This window comes from Canis aureus, chromosome 3 (assembly GCF_053574225.1).
Source record: "Canis aureus isolate CA01 chromosome 3, VMU_Caureus_v.1.0, whole genome shotgun sequence".
Taxonomy (NCBI): Eukaryota; Metazoa; Chordata; class Mammalia; order Carnivora; family Canidae; genus Canis; species Canis aureus.
This window is the reverse complement of record NC_135613.1, coordinates 66,474,216-66,498,056: the sequence shown is the minus strand read 5'-3', so window position 1 is coordinate 66,498,056 and position 23,841 is coordinate 66,474,216. Positions and strand designations below refer to the sequence as shown.

Genomic DNA, 23,841 nt, shown 5'->3' with positions numbered 1-23,841 from the left:
AACCACTTAGCCCTGCCCTTGGGTGCACCTACAGATGTGGCCGAGTGGCCAGTGGCATGCACATAGTCTGACTGCTGGCCCCACCTACCGACAAGAGCCTCTCTGTCACACAGGCAGCAAGGCCTGTAGTTTGGCCTGCAGTTGTGGCAGAGAAGCTAACTGCAGACACCTGGGCTGACTCCTGGCCTGCCCATAAACCAACCATGGCAGTGGCCTCTGGCCTCTCAACAGTATGGGGAACAAACCCTGCCCAGCATGCACATAGCAGGCAAAGTGGGTCACTGCAGCTTGCTGGGCTGAAAACAATCACAGATTAGCCACAACAGCAGGGAACATGCAGCCCATATAGGAACACAGGGCACTGTGCGCAGGACCTCTTCTACACAAGACTGCTATAGGACCAGAAGACACAGCTTACCTACCTAACACACGAAAACAAATGGAGAGTTAGACAAAATGAGGAGACAGAGGAATATGTCCTAAATGAAAGAACAAGACAAAATCACAGTAAAAGAGCTAAGTGAAATGGAGATAAGCAATATGCCTAATACAGAATTCAAAGTAATGATTCTAACAGATACTAACTTGAGAAAAGAGTAGATGATCTCAGGATTTATAAAAATAGAGGTAGAAGGGATCCCTGGGTGGCGCAGCGGTTTGGCGCCTGCCTTTGGCCCAGGGCGTGATCCTGGAGACCCGGGATCGAATCCCATGTTGGGCTCCCGGTGCATGGAGCCTGCTTCTCCCTCTGCCTGTGTCTCTGTCTCTGTCTCTCTCTCTCTGTGACTATCATAAATAAATAAAAAAAATTAAAAAAAAAAAGATTAAAAAAAATAGAGGTAGAAAATATAGAAAAGAGGTAGTGAGAGCTGAAAAAGTCAGTAATGGAAATAAAAAATATACTAGAAGGAATAAATAGCAGAGTAGAGGACACTGAAGAACAGATCAGTGATCTGAAAGATCAGGTAATAGAAAGCAACCAAGCTGAAGAGAAAAAAGAAAAAAATAATAGAAAAATGAGAGTAGGTTAAAGGAATTCAGCAACATCACCAAGTGTAATAACATTTGCATTACAAGAGTCCGAGAAGGACAAAAGGGTGAGCAGGGGACAGAAAACTTATTAGAAGAAAATAGCTGAAAGCCTCCCTAATCTGAGGAAGAAAACAGACGCCCAGGTCCAGGAAGCACAGAAAGACCCCAACAAGATGAACCCACATTGGTCCACACAAAGACACGTAACAATTAAAATGGCAGGAAGTGGTGATAAAGAACAAATTTAAAAAGCAGCAAGTAAAAAGGGAACAGTTACATACAAAGGGCATCCCATAAGGCTATCAGCGGATTTTTTTTTTGCCAGAAATTCTGCAGGCAAGATAAAGTTTTGGATAAAACTTTGCAGGAGTGGCAGGATATATCCAAAGTGCTGAGAGGAAGCAAAAACCTCTATAACCAATACTCTACCCAGCAAGATTATCATTCAGGATAGAAGAAGAGTTTCCCAGATAAACAAAAATTAAAGTTCCTCACCACTAAACCAGCCTCACAAGAATCATTAGAGGGAGGCCTTCAGGTGCAAAGACCACAACTAGAAGAAAATTATGGAAGGCAACAACTTCACAGGTAAAAGCAAATATATAGTACAGGTAGTAGATTAATCACTTATGAAGCCAGTATGGAAGTCTGAACAAAAAAGTAGTAAAATCAATTATATCTACAAAAATTAGTTAAGGGATACAAAAAAAAAAGATGTAAAATATGACATCTATATATAAAACATGGTGGGGAGGATAAACATTTAGTGCTTTTAGAATATGTTCACACTTAAGCAACCATCAACCTAATACAGTCTGTAATACACATAAGATGTTACAGATCAACCCAATGATAACCACAAATCAAAAACCTTTAATAGATAACACAAAAAATAGAGAAAGAAATCCAAGCATAGCACTAAAGAAAGTTACCAAACCACAACAAAAGAGGTCAAAAGAAGAAAAGAACAGAGGAGAACTAAAAAAACAACCAGAAAACAATGAGGAAAATGGCAATAAGTACACACCTGTCAATAATTTAAATATAGACTAAATGTTCCAATTAAAAGACATAGGGTGAGTGAATGATAAAAAAAAGACCAATCTCTACACTGTCTGTAAGAGACTCACCTAAAGATACACATAGACTGAAAGGGAAGAGTTAAAAAACATACACTGGGATGCCTGGGTGGCTCAGTGGTTGAACATCTGCTTTGGCTCAGGGTGTGGTCCCCGGGTCCCGGGATCAAGTCCCACATCGGGCTTCCTGCATGGAGCCTACTTCTCCCTCTGCCTATGTCTCTGCCTCTCTCTCTGTGTCTCTCATGAATAAATAAGTAAAAATTTTAAACAAAAAAAGAAAAAAAAAGAAAGAAAAACATATACCATGCAAATGGAAATGAAAACAAAGTAGGGGTAGCAATACTTGTATCACACAAAATAAGACTTTAAAACAAAGACTGTAGCAAGAGACAAAGGGCACTACAAAATGATAATGAGATCATCCATAAGAGGACATAACAGTTGTAAATATCTGTTTTTAACATATATTACATATATGTATTTGCTAAATACATAAAGCAAATTTTAAGAGAGGACATGAAGGGAGAAAATGACAGTAATACAGTAAGAGGAGACTGTACCACTCCACTTTCATCAGTAGATAGATCGCCTAGGCAGAAAATCAACAAGGAAAGAATGGCTTTGAATGACACATTAGACCAGATAGACCTAAAAGATACCTAAAAGATACAGATTTCCTCCAAAAAGAGCAAAATACACGATTTTTAAAGTGCATGGAACGCTTTCCAGAAGACATTGCATGATAGGCCACAAGACAAGTCTCAATAAATTTAAGAAGACTGAAATCATATCAAGCATCTTTTTCTGAGTGCAACTATATAAAACTAGAAATCAGTTACAAGAAAAGAATCTGGGAAGAACATGAATGCACAGAGACTAAAAAAAAACAGGCTACTTAACAATGAATGGGGCCAACTGAAATACCAAAGAGGAAATAAAAAAAAAATACATGGAGACAAGTGAAAATGAAAACAAATGGCCCAAAATCCTTGGGACACAGAAAAAGCCATTGTAAGAAGCAAGTTTATAGTTACCCAGGCCTATCTCACGAAAAAGAAAAATCTCAAATGAACAACCTAATTTTACACCTAAAGGATCTAGAAAAACAACAAAGAAAACCCAAAGCTAGAAGAAAAGAAAGAATAAAGATTATAGCAGATATAAATGAAATAGAGATGAAAAAACAATAGGAAAAAAATCAGTGAAAAGAAGAGACAGTCCTGTGAAAAGACAAACATAACTGATAAACCTTTAGGTACACAGATCAAGAAAAAAAGAGGACACAAATAAATAAATCAGAAATGAAGAGAAGTAACAATGAACATCACAGAAATAGTAAGGATTATAGAAGAATATCATGAAAAACTATATGCCAACATACTGGACAACCTAGAAGAAATGAAATGTATAAATTCCTAGAAACATACAATCTTCCAAGACTGAATCAGGAAGAAATAGAAAACTGAACAGACTGATTATTATTAATGAAATGGAATCAGTAATCATAACTTTGCCAACAAAGAAAAGTCCAGGACCAGATAGTTTCACAGGTGAATTATACTGAACATTAAAAAAGAGTCAATATTTATTCTTCTCAACTATTCAAAAAAATAAAAGAGGAAGGTAAACATCCAAATTTGTTCTGTGAGGTCAGCATTACCGTGATACCAAAGGCAAAGACGCTACAAAATAAGAAAACTATAGGCCTGAGGTCCCTGGGTGGCTAAAGCTGGTTAAGCAGCTGATTCTTAGTATTGGCTCAGGTCATGATCTCAGGGTCCTGAGATCGAGCCCCACATTGGGATCCATGCTTACCAGGGAGTCTGCTTGAGGATCTTCTCTCTCTCCCTTCCCCGCTCATGCTTGCTCTCTCTCTCAAATAAATCTTAAAAAAGAAAAACTATAGGCAACATCTTTGGTGACATAGATGCACAAATTCTCAACAAAACATAAGCAAACTGAATTAACAAATACATCAAAAAAATCATTCATCATGATCAAGTGGGATTTATTTCAGGGATGTAAATATGGTTCAATATTTGCAATTAATCAGTGTGAGATATCATATTAACAAGAGGAAGAAAAAACTCACATGATAGTCTCAATAAATGCTGAAACAGCATTTAACAAAAAACAATATCCATTCATGTTAAAAATTCTCAACAAAGTTGGTATAGAGGAAACATACCTCAACATAATTAAGGCTACATATGACAAACCCACAGGTAACATCATATTCAGTGGTGAAAAGCTAAAAGCTTTTCCTTCAAAATCAGGAAGAAAATACAGATATCAAAAAAAAAATACAGATATTTACTCTCATCACTTTTATTTAACATAGTACTAGAAGTCCTAGGGACAGCAATCAGACAAGCAAAAGAAATAGAAGGCATTCAAACCTGTAAGGAAGAAGTAATAACAGTATCACTTTTTGCAGATGACTTGATACTGTACAGAGAAAATCCTAAAGACTGTACCAAAAACTAGTAGAACTGACAAATTTCAGTAAAATTGCAGGATAAAAAATTAAACATGGAAATAGGTTACATTTCTATATACTAATAATGAAGTGGCAGAAAGAGAATTTAAGAAAACAATACCATGTACAATTGCACCAAAAAGAATAAAATACCTAGGAAAAATTTAACCAAGGAGGTGAAAGATGTATCCTCAAAAAACTAGATGACACTCATAAAAAAAATTAAGGATGACACAAATGGAAAGACATGCCATGTTCATAGACTAGAATAATATTTCTAAAATGTCTATACTATCCAAAGCAATCTACATATTCAAAGCAAGCCCTATAAAAAACCAAGAGCATTTTTCTCAGATCCAGATCAAAATAATACTAAAATTTGTACAGAACTACAAAAGAATTTGAGGAAGCCAAAGCAATCTTGAGAAAGAAGAACATAGCTGGAGGTATCACAATACCAGATTTCATGATATACTGCAAAGCTCTCTGAGTCAAAACAGTGTGGCACTGATACATAAACAGACACATTGATCCATGGAATAGGACAGAGACCCCAGAAATAAACCCACACCTATATGGTCACGTAATCTATGACAAAGGAGAGAATAACATATAGTGGGGAGAAGACAGTCTCTTTAATAAATGGTGCTGAGAAAACTGGACAGCAACATGCCAAAGAAGGAAACTGGACCATTTTCTTACACCAAAATAAGTATTTCTAAATAAATATTTCCAAAGTAAATGTTTCTTTACACAAAAATAAACTCAAAATGGATTAAAGACCTAAAGCGAGACCTCAAACCATACAACTAGAAGAAAACAAAGGCAATAACAGTAATTTTGTTGACATTAGCTGTAGAAACATTTTTCTAGATGTGTCTTGTCCGGCAAGGGAAACAAAAGCAAAAATAAGCTATTATGAGTACGCCAAAATAAGTTTTTGCATAAAGGAAACCAACAAAACGAAAAGGCAATCTACTGAATGGGAGAAGATATTTACAAATCCTATATCTGATAAGTGGTTAGTACTCAAAGAAACAAAGAATTCATACAACTCAATACCAAAAACCAAACTGGCAAGGATACTGGGAAAAGGGAACCCTTCCTGGTGTACTGTTGGTGGGGATGCAAACTGGTGCAGCCACAATGGAAAAGTGTAGAGGTTCCTCAGAAAGTTAAAAATAGAAATACTACAAGATGAAGTAATTACACTCTTGGGTATTTACTCAAAGAAAAGGAAAACACTAGTTCAAAAAGACATTTGCACTCCTATGTTTATTGCAGCATTACTTACAATAGCCAAGATATGGAAGCAGCCTCAGTATTCATTTATAGTTATATGGATAAAGAAGATACAGTATACACACACACACAAAGGATATTACTCAGTCATAGAAAAGAATGAGATCTCATTCTTTGGATGGACCTAGAGAATATTAGGCTAAATGAAATAAGTTAGGCAGAGAAAGACAAATACCCTATAGAGCTTCCCTTATATGTGGGATCTAAGAAAAAAAAAAACAACAAATGAACAAAGAACAAAAGGATAACTACACTTAAATACAGCGAGCAAACTGGTGGTTGCCACTGGGGTAGCTGGTTGGAAGTGTGTGTGTGAAATAGGTAAGGGGGCTTCAGAAGTACAAACTTCCAGACAAAAAAATCAGTAAGTCATGGAGATGAAAAATAACAACATTAGGGAATACAGTCAATATTACTGTAGTAACATATGGTAATTACGTTTATCATGGTGAACAATAAATAACGTGTAGAACTGTCAAATCAATATGTTGTAAACATAAAACTCGTATAACATTGTCTGTGAATAATACTTCAATTAAAAAAAGTCATCGAGGACTCAGTAATCAAAGCACACAGACACATAAGTCATCTTATCATACACCCACTCCAGTGACTCTCAGGACTGTACTTTGTTAAAGACATGACGAGTCATCTGAAACTTTACATGCAAATTAGAAGAGCACTGGATTTAAGGGAAAGTTTGAATTTTAACTACTGGATACCTCTGGACAGAGATGAACCATACTACTGAACTACTTTAAGTTTAATGGAATTACAGAGTTCGAAGCATTATAAAGCTACTTGGAGGAAATTTAAAAAAAAATCACAATAGCCTAAGAATTTCATTTCAGAAATATGATAAATATTACTCATGCTTTATTTCTGTGTCTCTATCGGGGCCACACACCTCATTGTGTATCTACATTATCAAGTATCTGTCCCTTTAAAGAAAGAGGCCTATTTGCCCAATGACCAGTTTGCAGGTTTTTCTTTTTTTTTTTTTTTAAGGAATTAAAATCAACTGCACCTTTTATCAGGATTTGTTATCAAGCTCCACTAAATATAAATTTCATTCTGTTTCATATTCATATTTCCAAAGCCAAACACATTTTGAATACTTACTATTTTATATGCAAAAGTTTAGGGTTTTCCCTACACTTCACTTTTCTGTTTTAAATATTTTTTTTTTTTTTGTAATTTTTATTTATTTATGATAGTCACAGAGAGAGAGAGAGAGAGAGAGAGGCAGAGACACAGGCAGAGGGAGAAGCAGGCTCCATGCACCGGGAGCCCGATGTGGGATTCGATCCCGGGTCTCCAGGATCGCGCCCTGGGCCAAAGGTAGGCGCCAAACCGCTGCGCCACCCAGGGATCCCTACTTTTCTGTTTTAATATGCTTATGCCCTCCATACTTAGCAGTGAAACAGGTATCACAAATTACGCTAAACTAAGTTCTGGATAATTGTCAATTATTGATGACTTGCTTATTCAACAAACTTACCCAGAACTTCTATCAATGCAGCATTTTTTTTTTTTAATGTGGCACATTTTAAAAACCATATGAATCCATGGGAAGCAGTAGCATGCTCCCTCCAAGCCACCACTGGAAGGTCCCTGCAGTCCTGGGACCTTAGGTGCCATCTCACTTATGTGGCTTGTCCTTGTGAGACTTTGAAGGCACCAGGATCTAAGAGCCCGTCTCCTTTAAGAAACTGTAGAAACCATCACTGAAAATCACAGATGATATAAACTTGAGGCAAGAATTGAAATATTCCTATAAATCATATAAATAAAATGGGGCTGCTAAATTGCTATGCTTATTAAATACTGGAAGGAAAAAACCCTAGGGTAACAAAGTATTCAAAGTATTCATTAGTTACTATTTTCTGGATTGAAATATAAAATCTAGCTCTAATGCAATCGCTGTAATTTCCTGAGACCCTATGACATGCCAGGCACTTGCTATTAATTACCTTTAATTCTAATAGTAATCCTGTAAGATAGGAATTCTCCTTTTTATAATTTTGAAAAGTACAGCTGCAAAGTTTTAACAACTTATTTAGAATTGCAAGGTGGTACACAGAGAACTAATTTTTTTAAGTATACTTTGGTAATTTTAATAAAAATACCCTTGCCTTCCTACTTTTAAGTTCTATCTAAATCATCTTCTATCAGTTCTATGGCTGGCATTTTAAATGAAACTAAAATATATTCATCTTATATATGGACTGCTTCGGCCTGAGAGAAAGAAAACAAAATAGTACTCTATTTTTAACTGACCCCCATATTTACTTACTATTTTAATATTATGTGTACAAATTTATTATACAACAGGTTTGCCTACCTTAGCACAAGTGGGAAATTAATTTCAAGAGTAAAAGCATGTTTTATGAGACATGAAATGGGTGAAATCTGTCCGCATTTTTTGTTAAATTAAGATTTAGAATCTGCAGTAGATATGTATTTTTAAATGACTTTTTTTTTTTTTACTTTATGTAGATCTTATAAATGGCAGCATATAAAAGTTTACTATGAATTTTCATGAGTTCTGGCACTTTCAAAGTTATGGACGTGATACAACATTTTATTGTGACTGATAGTATAATGCTGCTATAATAAAAATTTCCTGTCAACTTGTTCTGTCCTGAAATGCCTGGAGCACTTCAGTTTAAGTGTCAGATTAAAATATATGATGGAGAGAAGAACGGGCGTCAAGCTGTCCCAACTTCGCAGCAAGGGAAGTGGGGAGGTGCCAAGAGAGTGTGGGGGTAGAAGTTTGTTTTCATAATTACATAAGAATAGACTGTTCAAATGCCTTAATTATGCCATCTATTTTAGTATCACGGTTCTCCTGTGGATGATTTTCACCATGTGCCATAAGGAAAGTTTAGAGTCTGACGTCAAGTTTCAATTATCCAAGGACCTTTCATTTCCACTGGGAACAAGGTGTTAGCCGTAGGCGTTGATGTGAGGCTGATCCTACTGTGACATCATTTAGCTCGATGACATCCATCTCAGCAACTCATTTCTGTGGGCTCCGAGTTTTAGAAGTCTCCTGCCCTTTCCCATCCGAGGTCTGTTCATTCCTTTCTGAAAGTGCGTTTACCTCCAACGCCAAATATTCTACCTGTGCCTTTCTTGCTCCCCCCTCGAGAACTCTGCTGCAAAGGTTAAACTGTCCTGTCGTTCCTGTCTTCCTCTCCTGAGGAGACTCCTCCCCAGACCCTCTGCTTAGACAGCCTCATTCTTAAACCCAGAACTAAACAAAGTTCTCCCCCAACACTTCTTCCTCCTTCTTCCCTTCCTCCGTCAACTTTCTAGAATACCGGTCTGGCTCTATTTCTTTCTTTCTTTTTAAAAAGATTTTTCAGTAGTCTCTATGTCCAGTGTGGGGCTTGAACACACAAGCCTGAGATAGAGTCACACACACTCCTCCGACTGAGCCAGCCAGGCTCCCCTATTCCTTCACTTCCTGACATCCCTGTAATTTGGTTTCTATCTTTAATGCCACGTGGCATTCCTGAAGACAGTGACTTCCCAGCTGTCACGTCCTCTGATCTTTTTTCAGTACTACCCACAAGGTATTGTCTCCTTAAAGCCGCATTTCTTCCAGTTTGATGGCATTTGTAGGTCCTTAGTTTTCCTAGCACCGTACTTTCTTCTTACACTCATGTTTTTCACACCGCTATTTCCCTGAACCATCACTCTCTTTTATCTCCTGACCTGTAAATATCCACATTTCAGGCTGAATGATTTCTGACACTGACTATGCATCAGAAGTACCTTGGCACTTAAGAAATACATTATTATTTGGGCTCTATCATAGTCCCATTGGTTCACATTATCCAAGAGTAGAGATCTGGAAGGTATATGTTTTAAGACTCCCCCTGGTGATTCTGATCATTGGCTACTGTCACAGGTGTTTCTCCAGATCCTACTACTTCCCCTTATTACTCTCTCTCCTGGAGGTTTCATGATGTTTTGGCCTTTCAAGTTATCACTCTGCTGAGGTCATTATTCACTAGTTCTGGATTACAAGGAAAAAAGAAATCATTCCATGGTGAAGCTCGGGAAAGATTAAATAACAGGTTATTTTACTGAAAGACTTCTCAAGGCCATACATACACTTCATACCTCTGTGACACTCAAGGCCCTCTTTACTCCATCAGAAAGGGTTGTGTGCAACCAAATTGATCTCTGGCCTCCTATGATCCACTCTAAGCATCACTGCCAGATTATCAGTAGATGGCACAACTCTACTCTTACATTCCTCTCCACAAAAATCTTCCATTACCTTCAGATGAGGGCAAGTTTAAACTCTCTAGCTTGTCACTCAAGACCTTTTAAGGTCTGGCTTGAACGTTTTCAACTTGTTCTTATCTCTCATTATCCGATAAAAAGTGTACAGACTCTGAAGTCAAACATATTTGTTTTTTTTTTTTCATATTTGGGTTTGAATTATGCTTTACTTTGGGTAAGCAATTACTACCCTGTAAGTCTCATTTGCTTCTAAATGAAAGAAAGATAATACAGCTTCCACCTGAAAAGGTTATTTTGAGGATCAGAAGTTGGTCCTTCTCATAACCTGTGTACAAGTCCTTACTCTCACCTACTAAAAACCAATGGTTCTCAAATTTCAATACACATTCTTACTAGCTGGGGTACTTGTTACAAAAGGAGATGCATGAGCTACCCCTTAACCTGGACTTGGTAAGTCTGTGTGTGGAGTTGGCGGGTCTCTAGAACTATACTGTCTAGTATGGTGGCCCCTAACTACAGGTGGCTATTGAGCACTGGAAGTATGGTTCGTCTGAATTGAGATGTGCAGTAAGTGTAAGATATCCAATGTTAAGGCTCAATATCAAAACAATAGTGCAAAATATCTTGTTATCGATTATATGTTGAAATTACATTTTGGCTATGTAATAGGCTAAATAAAATATGTCATCCATATTATTTTACCTCTTTAACTTTCTAATGTAGGTACCAGAAAATTTTAAATGATACCTGTGCCTACATTATGTTTCTATTGAACAGCATTGCTCTAGATGTTTTCCTAGATGACACCTGTGGCAGGCATCCTCAGATCACTCTTCAAGAAACAATATATGAAATTCTAAGTTCTCCAAAATAATTGATGACTTTACATATTTTTATACCCCCACCAGTGTTCTGAACACTGAGGATAATTAACTTTATACTAACTGAATTTAGATGCACTTAAAATTTCAAGTTATCAAAATTCGTAAAAGAATTTCATTAGAAGTTTTGCTCTTGTTTTTTTAATCCCCAGTTCCTAAGGAATTATTTTTGAATTTACATTTCTTAAGTGAAACAAAAGAAATTTGAAACTGTAACTCTGATTTGTTTCCAAATCAATAAAAATAATTTTCTGAAAGAACTGGCATTTTTTTCCCTATGGTTATTTGACTTCACACAGAAATGGACTATTTATCTGACTAGATTCCAAAATTGGTGAATATCATCATACTCAAGTTCTACATTTAAAACTAGTGGCTAACACTCAACTAGGAATATGTGCTAATTTTTATGCCATAATAATTTAGCCAGATGAGGAAAAAAAGAGACTGATCTGGGGAAAGAGGGTCTCTATTTAAAGACAAATGGGGGGAGGATGGCTGACCACCCCCTTCTCCCTAGAAGGAGACTGATAGAAAACTAAAAGAGACCTAATTAGAAATACATAAGCCAAGGTTGGGATGCAGAATAATCTCGACCTTATAGACTTGTAGAAGAGCAACGATCACGAAATTAGAAATACCCTCCCCAAGATGGTCTGGTAAGAATGAGTAAAGACCTCCCCACTCACCTCATTGCCACGTTGCTGCCATCAATAACTACTGGTCTGAGATTCTCCCCATCGTCCGCTACAATCTCTTGCATTGGAGAGTCGGAGCGCTGAGACTCCAGGGAGGATGTGTCCCGCGTCACGCTGGTAATCGTACTCACTGTTTGTTCAGTCTCGCTTTTATTTCCAAGCTTGACGAGTTCTCCCAGAATGTCGTTGATTAAAGCATCGGTACCGAGTTTATTTAGCACAAGCTGAACCTGTTCCTCAGAATAGCCTAGCTTCAGTGCAAACTCCAGTTTTGTTTGGTATTCTCGCACCACATCAGGGGGTTTCTTCACTTCCTTGGATGTAGTCTGGGACTCCTCAGGTTTAAAGTCTTGCAAAATGTCACCGCGTTTGAGTATGTGAGGCTCTAAGCAGGGAGACCTACACAGTTGTCTGTGAGTCTTGGTTAATAAGCATGGCTCTACTGAAACGCTTCTCAATTGTTCGGACTCATTGTCAGAATGTGTGCTTTCTTCAGAGTCGCCAGAGCTCGTATTCTCTTCAGACACCTCTTTTTCTTCCTTCCCGGAATTGACTTTATCCATTGTTGGCTTCTCTACCATTGACCAAGGTACAGATGTACTTAAATGTGGGTCAGTGCTCTCCACATAAAGGTGGCCTAGGTCATGCCCCAGAGGATCCTTCAAGCCCATGAAGCTGTTATGTGTACTTGACTCCACTTTGCTATTTTTTCTATATTCCTGAATGCAAAGCACCCCGTATTCCTAGAGAAAAAAATGTAAAATATTTAGAATTTTGTCTCTTTACTGTTTCATTCCTATTCCAATACAGAAGTTGACGAGAGCATCGTCAAACTACTGAATACCCACTTTGCGGTTTCTCTACATCTTTTCATCCCTCATAACACTTTTGCCCCAGATAGTATCTGGCCCTATTTCTCAGATGAAGGAGTTCGGAAGCAGAATGCCAAGCAATCCCGCTAAGGCAACAAAGAAAATAACTAGTGGAACTGGATTTTTTTTTTTTTTTTTACTCAGTTTTACGTGACTCCCAAATCCATGCTTTTCCCACTCTAACATGCTGCTTCTTAGCCTTTCATGGAAGAGATCTTTTCACTGTCAGAAAGGCCAATGTTTCCAGACTGACACCTAGAATATTACCAAAAAGCATGTTCTAGGTATACCGTGATAGGTTACATACATTTGCTCTAAAAGAATTCATAAACATTTGTAAAGATTATTTTGAAGGGGAAGCCATATGGAAAGAAAGGAAAACATTAACTTACTATAATTGAAAAATTGACATTAATTTGGATCAAGCTTAACAACAACCTAAAGACATTCCAAATATAATTTAGGTGGAGTTGCTAAAAGAGCACAATTCTACAACAGCCAGCAAAGAACTAAATACTCACAAAGTGAATTACACTCCATTTAGAAGATGAACAGTTTTGCTCTAACAATCTTTATTTTGTGGATACAGAGCATAGTAACAGAATACAAATTTTAATGCTATGCTATCCTTCCTTACTAAGTGTCAGGGACACTACCATCTATTTCATTCCGGGGGCGGGGGGGGGGGGGCGGGCGGGGAAGCTCTTCTATGCACATTTATAGAAAGCAGAGAAATGAAAAGTTCACACAAAATAAGCAGCAAATAAAGTACACTGAATAAGTGTCATCTTAATTTACTGCATTTAACATAAGAAAATATTTCTGTATTATATCAGATAATTAGTTATCCATTATCTGCATTTGGTTAAAAAGTCATCTTTTCTCCTACTCCACCCTCGTCCCCTCAGGAATGCTTTTACTGTTTAAAACACTTTTGCTGGTTTGCTAAGTTTCCTTAATGTCTTTTGGGAATCATTGTTATTTCTCTACCAGGAACAGGTTAGCAAAAGAAAATTATCTGCTCTTGTGCATCAGTATAAGGACTATATTGATATCAGTAGTTTACTTATGAAGGCAACTCCAATGTTCTATCCAGGGATAACGTTAACCAGGCAGTGGTAGCTGAATTTGAGACTGTCATAAAACACCTATTTAAATAATCTAAAAAAGAAAATTGTAAAAACATTTTATTCTAAAGCTCTTCAACATCTTATTTACACTAGAAAGGAGCTATTATATAAATGTTAAGAAAACTCTAAGTGTTTTTCTAAGAAGTCACACATTTGAATGCATACTTGGTGAACTTATTAGAGAGTGAAGTATTTCTACATAATGAAACAAATTATATTACATATGGTAAATCCTAGAGACTAGAACATGGAATCTTTAGCTTGATAACAATATACTTAAAATTTCTTCAGTGTAGAACTCCTACACACTTGTACAAGAGTTTCTTCAGGTTTTATTCCTTGAGAAGACAGATAACATTGTTCTAATTAATATAGCATTTATTAGTTTTAAAGAAACTTCAGGCTCTCCTGGGCTCCGGCCTGCACAACTGATAAAAAGAAATACTCCTTAGGAGAGCTCTATATACATCTGCTCCGTTATAAAGCTGTATCCATTTCAATTTTTTCTATTAATATGGATATGCATGAGCCCAATTATTTAGAATTAAAGGAAGGGATTTTGAAAGCAAATCTTTACACTCAGTGATTTATTAACTACTGTAATATACTGACACCATAATGCAAGTAACAAATCACAACAGAATCCTAATGAAGGGATACAGTTAAAAGAAAAATCTGCACTGTGGCCTTCACAGAGCTCCCAGCAAAAGTATCCCGAACAAGGAAAACCTATTGGAAGCTGGGCTGCCTGGCAACCAGAAGCTGGTTGCTAAGCTGCACTCTTTTAACATGCCATCATGAATGCTAGCACAGTGAAAGAATAATTTGGTATGAACAAAAGCCTATAAAAGAGACTGGGACTTAAGTGCGTCTGGTTTACCCTCTGAGAACAATGCAGCTGCCAAACCGATCTGGAAGCTCCGACATCATTGTTCGGGAAAGCCCACAATCTGCTCTGACTGCAGGAAGTGTATTTAATGGGCAACCATTCTGATCTCCCCTGAAAAGTTTGGGTTTTGCATAAGTGCTGTTGTGAGATAATTCTTCAAGATAATGACTCACTGACCAAATCCCTGACTTGAACTAGGAAATATTATTTTAATATTGAGCTGAAGTGTCTTCCTTTTGGACTGGTTCAAACAAGATGAATACTTTATGAAAAACATGGAACCGGGGAACATGGAAGTGAAATGTTATGTTTAGAGAGTAAGTGAAAATATTCTTAATTTTCACATTTTTCAAAGCAACAAAACCAAATACTACAAGTTTTTAAACTAAAAATTATCCACCCTACACAAGTATCTAAGTCTTTCTGTATCACTTCAGTCTAATATTTAAAAAAAGTATTCATGATCCTATGTAAACTCACTCTACTATATAATTTTATTATATGGCTATAATGATAAAATAGGGGAAAAATGAGGTTATCAACAATTTGCTTTTTATAATATTAAATGAGAGAAAACTCATTTGTATATATAAATGTATGTGTTGAGTTCCACACACCTTTAACTTGTAATAATTTCTGAAACTTATAGATACTATGAAAGTAAAAAGTTTACAATAATTGGGCTAACATGATTTTTAACACTGATCTACCCTACTTTTAAAACAAATTAACATCTAATTTTGTTAGTCAAAATATTTTTTCTTTTAAAATATTCTGGTTGAACTTTCCTCCTATACTGACAGGCTTCTCTTCTTTTTTCATACTTCACTGGCTAGTTCAGAGAAAGTTACCCAATGTTATTTTGTCCTAAACAAACAATTAAATAATTATTTTTAGTTCCTGTCAATCAGTAGACGAAATATGAAATAGTACAAATATGGGCAAAGGAGTTCAGTTGCCGGGCCTAGATCTTCTCTGTAACATAATTTAAATCTGAAATAACTTTACTTGTAGTGACCAAATGGGAAACACTTGGTTTTTAAAACTGTAATCTGAAATGCTTCCTTGCCCACTTGAAATGAGTAAAAGATGCCATGACTTAACATGACACTTAAATTTCTTTTCACAATATCTAGAAATCATTAATAAAAAATTAAATGCCAGTCTTAAGATCTAAAAGCTGAAAAAAATATTTTCAGAGGCTATAGTACTTGTTCAAGTAATGTCACATGTAAAACTTACAAGGAATTATTATAAGAAAGCTTAGGACAAAGAACAGTAGAGGATCTTCACTTTTGTTCAATGACATAAAAATGATCAATATAATGTTGAAAAAGATAGAAAAGACTCCAATAACTTCACAAAATTTATTATTACAGGTAAGGTAGAAAATATTTTTCTCCTTAATTACTAAATCATTTGTTAGACTTTTAAATTTTGCATTTACTTAGATGTACTCATTTTTAAATTAATCAACTCTTAACTAATAAGGATAAGTTTCCTCATTTCATGAAGCAGCAGCATAGAGAAAATTTCACACACAAAACAGGTCAGTGTTTGTACTCCCATAGTCATAAAAAAAACTACAAAACTACAAAAAATATGGCTTAACCTTTAAGCTTTATATGAGGAAGACACTGTAATTGGCCCTTATACACTTTATTCATTAGCACAAAAGCACTCGGCAAAAATATAATGGTCTGAACACAGATTTCTACACTTATAAAGACAACGACTCCCTCCAGATACTCTACTAGAAACTAAAATAATTTTTCTTGTTAAAGGCCTACTAAGTTAAAAAATCACATATTAGTTGTTGAAAAAGCTCCAAATTTTCATGCTACTTTCGGAGATGATGAAGTTGAACTAATTATTTTAATTGTCAAAAAAACAAACTTTGTACTAACTGAAAACAGCTTTATGATATGGTTATTTACTAGAAATTCCAATTCCCAATTCCCCCATTTGGTGAGATCTTTGAAAGTTCTCATTAGATGACTTGGATAATCCTTCACCTCAAATCCAGTGGCAAAAAAAAAAAAATTAATTATAAAAAGCCTCACATTAATTAGGAATATTAGACCACAAAGTTGTTAAATCAATTTGCTTGTTTGTAACATAAAAGTTACAATGCCATAAAGTGGGTTCTGGTTGTTACCCAAATGGTAGTACTATGAGAACAATGAAAATAAAATAATGAATATGTAATAAATACCTACTGCTGTAGTCTCTGTGTATTTAATTACCATTGTATTTCAGTGAGTGCTGTTGTCTGCATCCCTCTGGCTAACAAAGGAAGGATGTCCCTTTGAACAGATTGGTTAATGCTCTGGGGCAACAGATGTCTACTGGAACTGCAGGAGACCAGCAACTGGTGGCCTGCCCATCTTCTGAAAACTTTCAATAGACTCATGCATATGTTCACACAATAGGGCATGTGGTAGAAATGAAAACCTCTTTTTAACCCTTTATGCTCACTCTTTCCCTCCCAACTGATAGATGAACGTCTTTGTCTCCTCCTCCTTTCCCCATTACAGAACTCCTGCAAGCAGTCGTCCCTTCAATGACACCTTCAATTTAATATTTCAAACTAATGCAGGGCGGGGGTGGGGGGGACGGGGAAAGGTGGGAGAAATTAGAAACTACAGGTGACTACTGAAACTGCTGACAAAGCAGGTGGCTGCTTCGTCATCATATTTACAACAAGCTGTCGGAAACATCTACCTGTATGTCAACCCATCTCTCCCAGCTAGATTTTTAAGACAATGGAAAAAAAAATTATCAAATCTTACTACCAGCTTACATCGCTTAAGTCTGATTGTGACACTTGAAGAAACGTAAGAATGTGACAATATAAAACCCAAATTCATTGTTTATCAAAACATCAGAACCTATTATAACTTATCTTTAAGCACCAAATGATCACATGCCATGCCTAATGCCTTGCAAACATTTGTGAAGCTGTCATTATTTATATGACTCTAGACATAATCTACATAAGAGAATTTTGTTGTATTTTGGCACTATGGAAAAATTTGTAGCTTTTCATTTGAGGGGTTTTCTGGCCTTTACAGAGTTCAAATTAATACTCTCAATATTTAGCAAAGTTACCTGGTGAGGCATTAAGCAGCCCAGATACTCACGTTAGCAGGAAAATACAAAGACATTGGTTTCTGCAGCAGCTTCAGCAGTAGCTCCTTAACACAGTTTTAGCTGCAGACTTGCAGGCAGGCAAGAAGAACAATGAATGGTTGAACAGATGGAATGGCAATGTCTTTGCTTAACCTATTACCGAGTAGAGTAACAGCCAATCACAGGCCAGAGAGCTCACAATTAGTTGGCCGGGCAGATGCAAGCCAACCTCAGCACCCGGGGTCAGGTTCGCAGGTCTCTAAGATAAGCAAGTTGATGTCATTCTCGGGGTCTGCCCGGGGCAGCATGTGTATTAACGAGGGGTGTGCTCCAACAATAGGCCAGACAAAGCCGACTGGTAGGCAGCTGCTCTTTGGGAGCCCAGTCATTAGGCAGCAGGCTGCCAACAAGAAACACCTGGCTTGGGCAGCCTTCAGCTTTTCCTCCTTGTTTTTCATGCACGAAACAAAGAAACCAATTATATTTTCAAGTAGTAAAAGTTGCAGGTTTCCAAAAAGTTGAGGCTTACTGCAGTCTATTAGCTTTTGGGTTCTGAGAAATAAGGAACAGGAGGTGTGTCAAAGTAGCAATTCCTACTGCATTAATCCCTTCTCTTTAATGAGTTGGCAGTGAAGTGGGACAGAAGGCTCTAGTAAAACTATTTCCCTGCAAACACTAGGATATCTGAAACATTTTTAGATATTAATTTGCTGCAAAGCAATAAAATGAAAAAAAAAGGAGAGAGATAATGAAAGTAAGATTGCAAAAGACGAAGGCTTAAGGGCTTACAAACAGAATTTTACAAAGTTCACTAAAAGCACAGTGTAGGAAGATAAAACAAGTGTGATTCAACTGTGTGCCAAATGTGTCATCCAAACTGTACTTATAGACAAAACTATTTAACTTCAACCTAAATCACCAGCATAGCCCACCATATATGCATGTCCAACTGCAATGTAAGATTCTTTTATTATGGGTTCTAGTTACTCAGGTCCTTAAAAGCTTTCCTTATGTTAATACATAATATATTATACCTGTTAAAAGCATTTGATTTTTCATAAAATTTCTTCAGAGTAATACTCAAATGTCAGCTCAGGAGCTAGTTAACTTTATGAAGAAGAAATAATGTAGTATTTTTGAAGAATATACAAGTTGGCCCCTCCGGGAGGAAGCTTATTACCCCAGATTTATTTCCACAGTTCCAGACTGCAGTATTTATAATGCCAGGGCTACTTGCTTTTGAGAGCTGCATAATGTACATTTTGAGTGGTCTCTGGTTATTACAAAAGTTCAATCAAAATGTAAACACCATTAGGTGTTGTGAAACTAGCTCTCCGCTAAAGGAAAAAGACACGTACAGCTGTCCTACTCCCTACTTCTGTGAATAGCGCCCCCCCAAACGCCCACACATGCACACATCCACTTTTCATTCCAGCACAGATGACAAGAGCGAAGGCAAGAGCTGCTTCCACAACTTTCTGATATAGGCTGAATTACACAGAGCCTAGACTTTTCCAAGATATAAGATTTGGGTAAAGCACCCCAAACCACCTAAATCAGTCTCTCTTCACACATATACAAATACCAAGGATGCTCAGTTGGGAATATTTGGGGGAAAAGTAGTATCTGTTGGGACTTACCGTGCCCACTCAAGTGTAAAGAAGATGTTCTCTGTTTACAACCGTAAGAGAGAGAAGGTCTACTCTACATAGTTAAAATTTTTCAGTTATCTCACTGAAGAAAACATTGAACATTATGCATACTAAAAGCCTAAAGAAATTACTGTTACCAGAAATAAAAAATACAAAGTATGCTTTACATCACCACTTGCAGTTTTCCTCAAAAGAGCTTAATATTTTATGAAAGCATATCATTCCCAAAATGTTAGAAATTTCAAAATCTGTAAAGATATTTTAACCTAAATGCCGTTATTATTATTATTATTATGTCTGCATGCCAAACTAATTTCTAAAGGAAAACTATTCTTTTGCCAAGGGTTGCAGAAATGTTTCTGCATTGGTTAAACCTATGGTCTCATAGAAGCCTGTTAAAGATAATATTAATGCTTTAATATTACAGTTTATTGCAAATTATAAGGAGAATTACCCAGAATTCAAATTTTACGTCTTGGGTAAACATATGAACACAGAAATGAAGAGAGTTAAAATGTATCTTTTAAAATTTTTTTTTAAGTGGTGTAGTGGTATTTCTTTTTTGAAATTTCATGAGTAAAAGGAGTGAGAAATATAAATCAAGGTCAGTCGGACGGTTGGTAAATGTACTTCTTTTGGTAAAACCGAGTTTGATTTAGTAAGATAAAAACTAAAACTAGGGATCCCTGGGTGGCGCAGCGGTTTAGCGCCTGCCTTTGGCCCAGGGCGTGATCCTGGAGACCCGGGATCGAATCCCACGTCGGGCTCCCGGTGCATGGAGCCTGCTTCTCCCTCTGCCTGTGTCTCTGCCTCTCTCTCTCTCTCTCTGTGTGACTATCATAAATTAAAAAAAAAAAAAAAAACAAAACTAAAACTAGACATTAATGCAAAGTGATTACAACTAAAACCTAATGAAACTTAAGCTATGCACTGACGAGTCAGTGAGGTCAGTGTTTATGAATTCATAATAAAATTTTTTTGTGTATAAAAAGTAAACTATTTAGTATGAATACAAAGTCTTCTCTTTTGCCCTGGGCTTGCTTTCTTCTCTTTATCCCTTGCTACTATAGTTACTACCTTCTAGCTTTAATTCGGGGGGGGGGGGGGGGGGGGAAGAGGAGGAGGAGGAAGAGGAATCTTCTCACTAATTCCTGCCACCATGAACACAAAGGAAAGAAAACTACCCAAGGGCTCAACGGGGAGCCTGATCTCTAGCACTGGATTAAGCTTTTTTGCAAACAGCAAATAAAGGCAGTGATCTGAAAAAGCTAATCAGATCCTGCTGTGGTATTTATACTATCTTGGTTGCTAGTATTGGATAATGTTAAGCACATTAAAACATCTGTAGGTGAAAAGCCCCGTCTGGCTTTCTCAGTCACAGGCCCTGGTCCACTTGCCACCACAAAGCAAATACAAACAACTACCCTGGGCTCTGCGTGGGGCACCCCAGTACCTGGGGTGTACAGACAGAACGGGAGGCAGCACGTGGTTCTGGGAGCACACGAGCATCTGTCAGGGCCAGTGGTGTGTCCAACGTTAGGAGCTTCAACTATGTGGAGAGGACCTTGGCCCATTGGCTGAAGTTTGAAGGTGAACACGTGGGCCTTGCTGCTCATCTTTGGAATCAATCATCTTGATCACTGGTGTAGCGAGCCCACTTCCTGGTACCTTTCTCTTAATATGGATTTGTTCCCCAATGAATATACAATCTCTCTTGATCCTCACAATAACCCCATGGAAACAAAGCTGTCCTATCAGATTTTCCCAATTGTCCTCTAAAGGTGGAAATGTTAAAATTTCAGCAAAAACTTGTATTATTTTTGAGAATTAAAAAAATAAAAAGAGCCAACAAAAAAACCTAACTTACACACACAGTGTAAGAGAATGGAGCAAAATCAATCAGGTACTAACATGTGAACAGAAGTGCTCCCGGGCAGGTTTTCTCTTTAATGTCAAGATGACCTTCCCAAGAGCCCTCAGCTCTCTGCAATGTCCCTGTAGCCCTGGTTCTCCCACTGAGGCTACTGTCAATGCTCAGGGCAGCTGCAGACTGAGAGAGCAGGCCTCTTACTGTGGTCTCCTGCTCTGGCTTCAGCCTCCTCACTGGAGGATGACTCATCTGGTGGGTGAGTCTGGGAAGAGGAGTTCTGTGAGAAAAGCCTGGTCCCTTCCTCTGAACTTGTCTCTTTGGGATCTGCCCAGGGGCAGAGAGTCCATGGCTGCCTTGCTCCCCAGCACTGCCTGAGACTAGGTGGTTAAAGCTTTCTAATTTGGAGGGTTCAATGTCATTAAGCCCTTCAAGCTGAGCTCTTAAGTCATGTCCTGCAATCATTCTATTAAAAAAAGGGGGGGGGGGCTATTTTGATGTCCATCTGCCTGGCCTCTTTGTCTATTTCTCAATTGGTTCAGGGCTAAGGCAGGAAAAACATTGCCTTCAAACAACAGTCAACAAAAGCTTTGCTATAAAGAACTATTACAGAAAAAAATGATAAAAAGACTGATATAAATTAACTGATCAACTACTTCAAAACACACATGAAGGGAAAGGTTTTAAAAAATAAAGAAAAAGGGATCCCTGGGTGGCGCAGCGGTTTGGCGCCTGCCTTTGGCCCGGGGCGTGATCCTGGAGACCCAGGATCGAATCCCACGTCGGGTTCCCGGTGCATGGAGCCTGCTTCTCCCTCTGCCTATGTCTCTGCCTCTCTCTCTCTCTGTGTGTGACTATCATAAAAAAAAAAAAATAAAATAAAAAAATTCTGTAACAAAGAGGAAAGATAATGTTTCTCAAAATAAAAATTCTACAGGTCTGACAATCTTTCAGTGCCATATCACTCAGAGTGAACAAACCTCAATTCTCTTTAGGCTTCAGAGACAAATACTAAACAAATCCCCCCAAATAGTTATCTCTTCCTTGTGGCCTAAAAGAAACACTTTTCCGCAGTCATTTTAAGTGACAACATAACCCACAGTATAAGACTTCAATTATTTCCCAGTATTAACTTCCCATGCAGTAGTTTAAAAAATTCATTAAACAAATAGGACTTTAAAAAGATGATCTTCAACTCTCATCAAACTCGTAAATAATCAAGGAATTTTAGAAAAGCTCAGGGAATATCAATGATATCCTAAACGCCGATGGAACAGGTTATTAACACAGCTCATGAATAAGGGAGTAAGGGAGAGAAAATTCATGATGGAAAAAAGCCATAAGTTATTTTAAAAGAGGTGTAGAAAGCACATGCTATCATCCATATTAATAAAATACAGTTATATTAAGTATACTGAAACTCTGAGGAAAAGCTGACCAAAAGTGTGATTTTATATAAAATATACACAAGATGTTCTCTGAATTCTAACAACTTAATGACACTTTGCCTGTTAGAGTAATGATAATATTCACAACACCATCATCCAAGCCTGGTCAGAACTCAACTCTTCTCTCCTGATGCTATGGACCTTTACCAATCCCATGGTCTATGCCATTTTCTATCCAGTATATGCTCATTTGTGTACATCCTTCTATCTCCAGGCTATCCATCCCAGCTGAGGATGGGCACAGGGCTTGTTCTTTAGGCATTAAATTATTTTACTTAGCAAACTAATTCAAACACTGCTTGGTCAGGAGCATTGGGAAAAGAGAGATTGGCAGAGTCAGGCTATGAAGATTAAATGAAAGCTCTATCATGAGGTCCGTCTGTTCTTACAAATGGTCTGGAAGAGTGTGTTAAGAGTGTACTGTGTAAAGGAACTCAGGGGAAAAAAAGCATGGTATGCAGTGAACAATACGAAAGCAACTACAAATCAGCTATGACCCAATAGAAGTTCTTCTTATTATGAGTTCCAGCTAAATTCCTATTGATAATCAAGACAGAAATAATGCCTTACATACCAATTCTTCTAAGATGGCAGAATGAAATGCCTGAGTCAGTACTTCCAATGGACCTCATACCAGTGATTCTAAATTACTGCACACTACTGGTTTTAGACAACTGTCCTGGTGTGCAAGCAATCGAAAAAACATTGAGAGGCTGACAAAATAAATGGTTGTGTTAGACAATGCTGAGTGAAATCAGCACAGAAGTTTATAACAGAGTTTCTCTTTATAGAGTTCTATTCATATCAGAGGGCGATGTAATAATTTAGATTTCTGAGCATTTAGGACAAGATTCCTTCTAAATGCAAATCATCGTATACTATAATAAGTTAAATTTAGAACATGAATCATCCTAAACAGCTGCCAACACCATTTGACCGTAAACTCTAACAAGGCAGGGATTCCTGTCTTGTTTTCTGGTGTGTCTCCAGGACCCTGCAAAGTGCCTGACACACAGCGGGCACTTAATAGATGTTTGCTAAATAAATGATGGCATTTCAATATCTGGGTCAAAATCCCTTTTCCAGATTTATTTGTCCTTCCCTTCACATAACCTAT

The 23,841-nt window shown here is 37.3% G+C and overlaps 1 protein-coding gene across 23 annotated transcripts in view; it reads right to left on the bottom strand.

The window, feature by feature from the left end:
- ZC3H12C (zinc finger CCCH-type containing 12C) overlaps positions 1-23,841 on the bottom strand; it is a 176,481-nt gene that overhangs the window by 30,647 nt on the left and 121,993 nt on the right. For 21 of the 23 annotated variants that reach the window (XM_077893382.1, XM_077893391.1, XM_077893377.1 and 18 more), the window contains one exon: positions 11,726-12,477. In XM_077893382.1, coding sequence (XP_077749508.1) covers positions 11,726-12,477 — 752 coding nt within the window. Of the gene's footprint in view, positions 1-11,725; positions 12,478-17,768; positions 20,081-23,841 lie in introns of those variants that run through there. The other 2 variants (XM_077893389.1, XM_077893401.1) reach the window with 2 other exon arrangements.